General features: G+C 60.0%; 1 protein-coding gene across 1 annotated transcript; it reads left to right on the top strand.

The window, feature by feature from the left end:
• Positions 1 to 7: 7 nt before the first annotated feature.
• Positions 8 to 9,856, top strand: TLDC2 (TBC/LysM-associated domain containing 2). Its single transcript, XM_066978333.1, has 6 exons — positions 8 to 6,229; positions 7,098 to 7,259; positions 8,121 to 8,273; positions 8,444 to 8,539; positions 9,125 to 9,198; positions 9,289 to 9,856. The coding sequence occupies exons 1-6, from the start codon at positions 6,197 to 6,199 to the stop codon at positions 9,422 to 9,424; spliced, it is 654 nt and encodes a 217-aa protein (XP_066834434.1). The 5' UTR covers positions 8 to 6,196; the 3' UTR covers positions 9,425 to 9,856.
• The last annotated feature ends 50 nt before the right edge of the window (positions 9,857 to 9,906 follow it).

Here is a 9,906-nt window from a genome sequence, read left to right as displayed (position 1 = left end):
TTGCCACGCCACTTTAAGGAGGATAAATACTCCCAAGGATTTAAGGGGAAATCCTTAATCAGGGCCTGTGTGAACCTGCTGAAGCTCAACAAGGCCAAGTGCAGGGTCGTGCACCTGGTCTGGGGCAATCCCAAGCACAATTACAGGTTGGGTGAAGAATGGATTGAGAGCAGCTCTGAGAAGAGGGACCTGGGGGTGTTGGTTGATGGGAAGCTCAACATGAGCCGGCAAATGTGGGTGCTTGCAGCCCAGAAAACCAATTGGGTGACAGAGATACTGCCTGCATGAGGTGTGAGCAGGTGGAGGGTCTGATCAGCCTGGTGGCAGAGCTCAAGGAGGAGGTGGAGAGATTAAGGACCACCAGGGAGTGTGAGCAGGAGTTCGACTGGTGGAGTCACTCCCTGCCATGCCTGAGAGAAAGGCACCAGGGTGACACACCCCTAATAGTGATGGACCCCCTGCCCTGTCGCTGTTGGGCAGAGGGAGGGGACCTGAGAGAAGGAAAGGAATGGAAACAGGTTCCTTGCTCAGCATCACAGGCGAGCCCCCTCCCTACCCACCTCACCTCCCCGGGTACCCTTACACAATGGGTTTGAGGCCCTGGAGCTCTAGGGACAGGATGGTGAGGATGTGGGGGGAAAGTCTACACAGGAAGCTGTCTAGGGCAAGGAAGTCGACTCCATGCCTCAAGACTGCCTCCACCAAGAAGGACAGGAGGGTAATTGTCGTGGGTGGCTTCCTTCTGAGGTGAACAGAGGGCCCCATATGTCAGCCGGCCCCTACCCGTAGAGAAGTCTGCTGCCTCCCTGGGGCCTGGGTCAGGGACATAGCCAGAAAACTTCCTGACCTTGTTTGCCCTCTGATTATTACCCCTTAGGGTAATACAATAAAAGTCAGGCTAGCAGCAGTGAAATTGCTGAGAGAAGCCTGAAGACTATCAAAAGGGACTTCAGAGGTTACTGGATGGAGTGGGTGCTCAGGTGGTGTTTTCCTGTACCCCTTCAGTGATGGGGAGGGATACTGAGCGGACCTGGAAGGCCCAGCTGATCAATACATGGCTGAGAGGCTGGTGCCATTGCAGGAATTTGGGATTTTTTGATCATGGGGAATTCTACTCGGCACCTGGCCTGATGGCTGTCGATGGGTCCCACCTGTCTCAAAGAGGGAAACAGATTCTAGCCCAGGAGCTGGCAGGGCTTATTGAGAGGGCTTTAAACTAGGTATGAAGGGGGATGGGGATGCAATGAGGCTTGAAAGAGGTGAGCCTGGGGGAGGAGTCCCAGGGTTGGGGGTGAGGGCAATGGCACAACTGAAGTGCATCTACAGCAATGCACACAGCATGGGCAACAAACAGGAGGAGGTGGAAGCCATTGTGCAGCAGGCAAGCTATAACTTTGTCGCCGACACTGACACGTGGTGGGACCGCTCCCACGACTGGAGTGCTGCAATGGATGGCTACAAGCTCTTCAGAAGGGACGGGCAACTTAGGAGGGGAGGTGACGTGACTCTCTGTATTAGAGAGTGTTTTGATGTTGTTGAGCTCAGGGTTGGGAATGATAAGGTAGAGTCCCTGTGGTTAAGGATCAGGGGGTTGGCCGACAAGGCGGACATCCTGGTGGGGGGTCTGTAATAGACTGCCAAACCACGATGAAGGGGCAGAAGAGGCGTTCTGTAAGCAGCTGGTGGAAGTCACTCAATCGTCAGCGCTTGCTCTCATGGGGGACTTCAACTTCCCGGACATGTGCTGGAAATACAACACAGCCCTGAGGAAGCAGCCTAGAAGGTTCCTGGAGTGCGTGGAGGACAGCTTCCTGACTCAGCTGGTTAGTGAGCCTACCAGAGGGGTGCCCCGCTAGACCTGCTGTTCACGAACAGAGAAGGACTGGTGGGAGATGTGGTGGTAAGGAGTTGTCTTGGGCAGAGGGACCACGAAATGGTAGAGTTCTCTATTCTTGGTGAAGTCAGGAGGGGAGGAGGGTGTCAGTAAAACTGCTACCTTGGACCTCCAGAGGGCAGACTTTGAATTGTTCAGGACACTGGTAGGGAGGGTCCCTTGGGAGCCAGTTCTGAAGGGCAGAGGGGTCCAGGAAGGCTGGATGCTCCTCAAGAAGGAAGTCTGAAAGGCTCAGGAGCAGGCTGTCCCCATGTGCCGTAAGATGGGCTGGCAGGAAGAAGACTGGAGTGGCTGAACAGGGAACTTCTGCTGAGTGTCTGGGAGAAAAAGGGAGTTTATGTACGGTGGAAGAAGGGGCTGGCAACTTGGGGAGAGTACAGGGAAGTTGTCAGCTGTGCAGAGAAAAAAATCAGGAGGGATCTGGCCAGGGTCGATGGGCAGAGGCCAAGGGGATGAGGTTCAACATGGCTAAGTGCCGGGTCCTGCACTTTGGCCACAACAACCCCATGCAGTGCTACAGGCTTGGGGCAGAGTGGCTGGAAAGCTGTGCAGAGGAAAAGGGTCTGGGGGTGCTGATTGATGCTGGCCTCAACATGAGCCAGCAGTGTGCCCAGGTGGCCAAGAAGGCCAACGGCATCCTGGCTTGTGTCAGGAATAGTGCAGCCAGCAGGGCCAGGGAGGCGATTGTCCCCCTGTGCTCTGCTCTGATGAGGCCGCACCTTGAGTGCTGTGTTCAGCTTTGGGCCCCTCACTACAAGAAGGACATCGAGGCCCTAGAGCATGTCCAGAGAAGGGCTACAAAGCTGGTGAAGGGCCTGGAGCACAAGTCCTGTGAGGAGCGGCTGAGGGAGCTGGGGGTGTTTGGTCTGGAGAAGAGGAGGCTCAGGGCAGACCTCATTGCTCTCTACAGGTACCTGAAAGGAAGGTGTGGGGAGCTGGGGGTCGGCCTCTTCTCACAGATGACTAGCGATAGGACTAGAGGGAATGGCCTCAAGTTGTGCCAGGGGAGGTTTAGGTTGGAAATGAGGAGACATTTCTTCTCAGAAAGAGCAGTCAGGCACTGGGACGGGTTGCCCAGGGAGGTGGTGGAGTCACCATCCCTGGGGGTGTTTAAGGAAAGGTTGGACCTGGTGCTTAGGGACATGGTTTAGGGGGTGATGTTGGTGGTAGGGGGGTGGTTGGACCAGATGATCTTGGAGGGCTTTTCCAACCTTTATGATTCTATATGGACCTGTAGAAGCGAGTCCAGAGGAAGGCCACGAGGATCATCAGAGGGCTGGAGCTCCTATGAAGACAGGCTGAGGGAGGTGAGGTTGTTCAGCCTGGAGAAGAGAAGGCTCTGGGGAGACCTCACAGCAGCCTGACAGGACCTAAAGGGGCTGCAGAAAAGCTGGGGAGGGACTCTTTGTCAGGGAATGTAGGGATAGGACAAGGGTAATGGCTTTAAACTAAAAAAGGGTAGGTTTAATTAGACATTAAGAAGAAATTCTTTACTCAGAGGGTGGTGAGGTACTGGCACAGGTTGCCCAGAGGAGCTGTGGATGCCCCATCCCTGGGTGTGTTCAAGGCCAGGCTGGATGGGGCTGGGGGCAGCCTGGGTTGGTGGGAGCTGTCCCTTGGGCAGGGCTTAGAACTGGATGGTCTTTAAGGTCCTTCCACCCCAAACCATCCTATGGTTCTGTGAAATGCTGATTCAGCTAGAGGAGACCGGTAGCACCAAGGCACACCAAAAAGCAAACTTAGGTATGCGAAAGGGGGCTCTGGGGAATGCTAAGAGATGCCTGGAGGGCTCTGGGGACACAGAAAGGTGCACAGATCGTTCTGTCCAGGAGAAGGCATTCACAGCCCGGCTCACGGAGCAGTCACTACCTAAGGGAGGGCACTCGCACCCCAGACATCACCGTGGGGTACTTGAGGGAGGTGTGAGGCTGCCAGCACCAGGCTGGGGAGGCTCTGGTGTCTTGTGGGCATGAAGGGGAGAGTTTGCACCAGTTTGTTCCTGTGGCTGTGCCCACGGCCCTTCTCCTGGCCATGCCCAGGCTGGCTCCAGCGGGGTCTCCTGGGGAGCCGGTCCCAAATCTGGCTACAAAACTGGTCGTGAGTCCCAAACTTGCATACACAAGCAGTCCTGAGCATGGGTAATGCTGTGGGTGAGGGCAAGCAGTGGATGAAACACTGAGCATCATCACCCCTAAACAGAGAGGGACAGGAGTGTTTACAGGCTGCTCGGCAGAGCTTGAATATAAATTTATGGCCTTTGGCAGAAAGGAAGACTTTGAAAGTGGCATGAAAGACTTTGGTCCTTTAGCTGCTTTTTCTTGAAAGGAAGGAAGAATCTGCATGTGGATGCTCCCCTCGCAGCTGACACTTGTGCAGCTCCATGGTCCCTGCACCCATGGACAGGGTCCTGCACCGCGCGTGCTGGTGTCACCACAGAGCCTGGGCAAGAGATGGGGCCAGCAACAAGCACAGGGAAGGGGACAGGGACAGCCTCCCTGTGGCAGCTCAGGCAGGGACTGGCTGCCCAGTCCTGAACTTTAATGGGGCTCTTGGTGAGGGGTGCCAGACAAGGCTGTTGAGGCACCAGCTGTGCCAAGCACTGGGATGCTAAGCTGGGACACCCCCCACACCCCCAATGCCCAGTGCCACCATCAGAGCCTGGTGGTGGGGACATGGGGATGGGGGGTGGCAAGCGAGGAGCCACTGACCAGGGCAGTGAGGGCCCATGGGCCTGCACAGGTCCTGATATGGGGATGGGGCGCAGCTCTCAAAATCACAGAATCACAGAATGGGTGAGGTTGGAAGAGCCCTCCAGAGATCTGGTCCAACCCCCTGCTCTAGCAGGGTCACCCAGAGCATGTTAGACAGGATCACATCTAAGCAGGTTTTTGAATATCTCCAGAGAAGGAGACTCCACAACCTCTCTGGGCAACCTGTCCCAGTGCTCTGTCACCCAAACTGTAAAGTTCTTCCTCTTATGGTGATGAAACCTTCTGTGGTTCAATTTATACCTATTACCCCTTGTCCTATCACAGGCCACCACTGAGAAGAGTTTGGCCCCATCCTCTTTACATGGTCCCCTCAGGTATTTGTAGAGATTGATGAGATCCCCTTTCAATCTCCTTTTCCCTATGCTAAACACGCCCAGCTCACTTAGTCTTTCCTCATAAGACAGATGCTCCAATCCCTTAATCATCCTTGTGGCTCTACGCTGGACCCTCTCTAGAAGTTCTACATCCCTCTTGTACTGGGGAGCCCAGAACTGGACACAGTGCTCCAGGTGTGGCCTCACCAGGGCTGAGCAGAGGGGAGGACCACCTCTCTCGACCTGCTGGCCACGCTCCTCCTGATGCAGGGTAGGATCCCATTGGCCTTCTTGGCCACAAGGACACAGTGCTGGCTCATGGTTAACTTGTTGTCCACCACATCTCCCAGGTCCCTCTCCATGGAACTGCTCGTCAGCAGATCAGCCCCCAACCTGTACTGCTGCCTGGGGTTGTTCCTCCCCAGGTGCAGGACCCCCCAAAATCCTCCCAAAGCTGCTGGGGGACCAGGCAACATGCAGCAAGGCAGGAGCAGGCCATTGCAGCCATCGTGCTACCATGTGGGGTGCTGCCTCGCACTGGAACCACCTTTAATTACTGTCTGATATCTGCATAAAAGGGAAGTTATTTTAAGGTTGGGCCCAGAGGCTTACCTGGTGCCAACTGTTTGGGAGCACGGGTGTTGGGACAGCTGCAGGAGAGGGTCACCATGGGACCACCACAGTCCCTCGAAGTTTGCAGCAGCCCCTGCCCAGGGCAGGGGACACCACAGCCTGGGGTTTCCCTCCTGCTGCAGGCCCAGAGCCCCAGCTCGCCCGGCTGCCTGGCCGCAGGACATGACCCAAGGCCACCCAGCCCCGAGCGAGGCGCCGTGCCCTGTGCCGCTCTGGGGCTGCGCTGGCCTCAGAGCTCGGTGTTGACAGGTAACAACTATTGCAACAGTCATGTTGCAAAGAGCAACACGGAGTGCGACCTGCCTGTTGATCCCAAAAACAAGGGCTCCCCACACTGTTGGTGATCAGCTGAGCCCACGTGGAAGCCAGGGTGCAGAGGGGGTGACAGCCACCGGCCACACGGTGACAAGTGGAGGCGGACACCTGCCCACCCAGCCCAGCTCTGCAGAGGACACCTCTCGGTGACCCAGGCTGTGGGGCTCCACGCCCATCCCTGCGTCACACCAGTGCGCTTGAACATTAACCCAGGGTGGCGGTGAGGTGTCCCTGGCAGCACGGCTCCCAGCACCCCAGGAGCACCCAGGATGAGGGGGCTCCGTGCCCGCTACCACCTCCTGGTAGGTCTGGCCCTGCGGTGCCTGGCGTGGGGCACGTGCTGGCAGCGTCGGGGCCGGGGCGTGCAGCCGGGCGGACAGACAGATGCTGTTTGTGGGGTTGCCCCTGGGGAGGTGAGGGGGAGATGGGGCACACTGGGGTTCTGCCCTTCAGCCCTGCTGTGATTTAAGCACCAGCGGGTCCCCAGTCCCTCTGGGGCTGCCCCTGCCTTTCCCCCTTGTCCTTTGGTCCCCTGGGGTGTTTTCTGCCTGTCTCCCCCCGTGGGGAAGCTGGAGGAGCTGCTTGGCTCTGCCCCACTGTACCCCTGTCCTTGAGCAGGGGTGCAGGCTGCGCCCACAGCTAACCTGATCCCATGGCTGGCCGGGACTGCCGCCTGGCCCAAGGCTCTTCAACATCCCCATGCATGGGGCCAGTCCTGCTGCAGGCAGGGGAGGGGAGGGCACAACTGGGAATCACCGTTGCAAGCTCTTCTGCTGGGGGCTGAGTTTGAGCTGAGGCTGTGGAAACCTCTCCTTGTCTCCTCTTCCTCTTTCTCCTCCTCCGCATCTCCTCCCTGGGTGGCCCTGCACCCTTGAACTTCCGTGCAATGGTGGCACCGCCTGGCAGGGCGCCAGGGCATGGCACGGCACAGCACGGCAGTGTCGGGAGCGGGCCCAGCCAAGCACCCACCCCAGGGTCCAAGGGCTGCAGGGGCCTTTGGGACCCCTTCACCTGGAGCCTGCACAGGGTGAGAGACCCCTGTGCGGGGCAGCTTTGGGGGCACTGCTCCCTTGGGGCAAGGCTGCTGGTCTGGGTGGGAGGTGTGGGGCGGGGGGGGGGGGGGGGGGGGGGGGGGGGGGAGGTAGGCACTCACCTCCTTCCGCCCCCCAGGCCGACCAGGATGAGGACCTGCCCATGGGATGTGCGGAGCCGGACAGCGAGGGGCGACCAGGCTGGGAGGGGGCCCCGGTTGCAGCTGCGGCCCCGGAGGAGCCGTGTGGTCTGGTGCTGAGCACACCGAGCCGCATCCTGCGGGACAGGGAGACCAAGGAGGTGAGGAGCCCTTCACTCGGCTCCCCCCCGCTGCCAAGCCACAGTCGTGCCAGTGTGAGGTTGGATGGGTGATGCCGTTTCCCCCCCCCCCCCCCCCCCCCCCCCCGGTCCCCATCCCCAGGGACAGTCGGGTCCCCCTGCCCTGGGTCGAGGCCCATTGCTCCTCCTGGAGGAGCAGAGGCAGTGAGCAGGGCTGCAGGGCTGGCACTGCCAGAGAAGAGGGAGCCAAAACTGGGGAGCCCCCACATGGGTTCCCAGCGCAGTGCCCCCATTGCCAGATCCCCTGCATGGGCTCGGGTGAGGGGAAGGTAGGCACAGGTGGCCGTGCCTTGGCCAGGTTGCGGCTCCCCAAGGACCCAGTTCATCTGGGGGACAGCCCTGGAGGTGCCAGGCCCCACACCCTACCAGAGGGCAGAGATGTGGGACACCTCACTCCGAGCCAGCTGCCTGGTCTCCTGCTTGTATCTGGGCAGGTTCTCGGGCTTCCCACGAGGGTGCTTAGGGTGAGAATGCTCGGGGAGCCCCGGGAGGATGCTCAGGAGGACCTTTTGGGAAGACACCTGGGGGAAGAATGCTCCAGCAGATGTCTTGGGAGGCTGCTTGGGAACACCTCTTGGGCATATGAGTATGGGTGAAAATGCTTCAAGGGAAGGGTGCATGGTGGGGGGAGGATGCTGGGGGTGGGGTGTGCCTCGTGGGAGGCTGGGGGCTGGGGGGGCGGGGAGGCGCTCTGCAGAGTGCTGCGGGAGCAGAGACAGGCTGCTGCCCAGGCTGGGCCCCCCCCCGCAGACAGCTGGGAGCGGCAGAGGTGCAGGGGAGGTGGGACAGCCCAACAGCCCCTCTGAGCCCGCTCTACCCCAGCTGGGGCCCCACCTGCCCACCCGGCTGCAGCAGCAGCCCTGGCGCCTGCTGTACTGCACTGCACGGGATGGCTTCAGCCTGAGAACCCTGTACCGGCGTGCCGGCCCGCCGAGCTCCCCTGCACTGCTGCTCATCCGAGACACCAATGCACAGGTACGTCCGGAACCGGTCACCCCACAGCATCCCCCGCACCACAGCAGCTTCACGCAGGCCTGGGTCTGTCCTCGCTGCTGCTCGCAGGATGGAGTCGTGCCAGAGAGCCCTGGCACAGTTCATGCCTCAACCCCGCGGCACTGGCATCTGCTCTTCTCTCCCCCTACCAGGCCTTCGGGGCGTTCTTCGCTACCACCATTCACATGAGCAACAAATTTTACGGCACAGGGGAAACTTTCCTCTTCTCTTTCGCCCCAGAGCTGAAGGTGGGGGCTGCAGCTGTGGGGTCAGAGGAAAGGGCGGGGGGGTCCTGAGGGTGGGGGCCAGCAATGCTCCATGGCCCGTCCCTGCTGGAAGAACCCTGAGGTGCTGTTGAAAGGTCCAGGGGATGGGCCAGCGTAATGCAGCCGCACTTGGTCAACCAGGAACAAAGGCAGCAGGTCACCATACCCCAGGACCCAGCCAGCGGGATGTCAGCTGGGGGAGGGGGGAGGAAGGGGGGTGGTCTGTGTGTCTGAGGGGGCTGATATCTGATGGTGACATCAGTGGGAAGGCAGCTGTCCCCTGAAAGGGCTCCGAGGGCTGCTGGTGGGGACAGGCCCGCAGGGGACGTGTCAGGGGGCACTGTCCCATCCCAGACCTGAGCCACCCTGCAGTAGCCCGGGGAGGATCCTGGGGACAGCAGGGAGCGAATCCATCAGCTGGGGGCTGGTGCCCGGCTCTGCGGCTGCAGCCATTCCTTGCAGGGCTCCAGGCTCTGAGCCTTGCAGCCGTGACTGACGGGCGCAGGGCCCGGCCCTACCAGCTGGGACAGGGACAGGGACAGGGTGGCCTGACTGCTGTCCCCACAGGTCTTCAGGTGGACGGGCAGGAACAACTTCTTCATGAAGGGAGATGTGGACCTGCTGATGGTCGGTGGGGGCAGGTAGGGGTCCCAGCTGCTGAGAGGCTCCCCTGGCCGAGCGGCCGGCAGCAGGAGAGGGCCGCAGCTGAGCACAGCCTCTGCACCTTCCAGTGGCAGGTTTGGGCTGTGGCTGGACAGGGACTTGCACCATGGGGGCAGCTACCCCTGCGAGACCTTCAACAATGAGAGCCTCTCGTCGCGGGGGGATTTCTGCGTTCAGGACCTGGAGGTGTGGGGCCTGGCCTGACGGACACCGGTGCCAGGGGAAGAGCATGAACTGATGGCTCACGGGGCCAGTCGCCTCCGGCGCCCACCGGGACAGTGCTTGGGGAAGGCCACACCTGCCTCCTGCTCCCCGGCCCTGCAAATGTCCCCATCACACACGCCCAGCGAAGGGCGAGGGGACAGACCCTTGCAGGAGGCCAGCCCCACAGTGCTGCTGCCATGCCAGCTCTGCCTGTAGCACCCAAGGACCTGGCCTGGCAGGGATGGGGCAGAGCCTCCCCAAGAAGGCACGAGTCCAGATGAAGCAGCAAGCTCTGAGAGCAGCGTGCTGCCAGCACAACCAAGTAGCTGGGACAGCCTCTGCCCTGCTGGCTGCTGCCATAGGGATGGTGGCAGCGGGGCTGGTGGGTGAGAGGGGGCTGACCATCAATAAATGGGAAGAGCCATGCTCCAAGCCTTGTCCTTGTCATGAAGACAAGTAATTGCACCATGAAGTTGTACAAA

Source organism: Anser cygnoides, chromosome 16 (genome assembly GCF_040182565.1).
Source record: "Anser cygnoides isolate HZ-2024a breed goose chromosome 16, Taihu_goose_T2T_genome, whole genome shotgun sequence".
NCBI classification, from domain to species: domain Eukaryota; kingdom Metazoa; phylum Chordata; class Aves; order Anseriformes; family Anatidae; genus Anser; species Anser cygnoides.
The sequence above is the reverse complement of the archived record's forward strand: the minus strand, read 5'-3'. Positions and strand labels throughout refer to the sequence as shown.

Bases quoted from the DNA above. Each gene is read 5' to 3' on its own strand.
- TLDC2 (XM_066978333.1), top strand. From the start codon at position 6,197: ATGAGGGGGCTCCGTGCCCGCTACCACCTCCTG. The intron at 7,260-8,120 runs GTGAGGAGCCCT...GCTCTACCCCAG, and splicing joins GGGACAGGGAGACCAAGGAG to CTGGGGCCCCACCTGCCCAC. The intron at 8,274-8,443 runs GTACGTCCGGAA...TCCCCCTACCAG, and splicing joins TCCGAGACACCAATGCACAG to GCCTTCGGGGCGTTCTTCGC.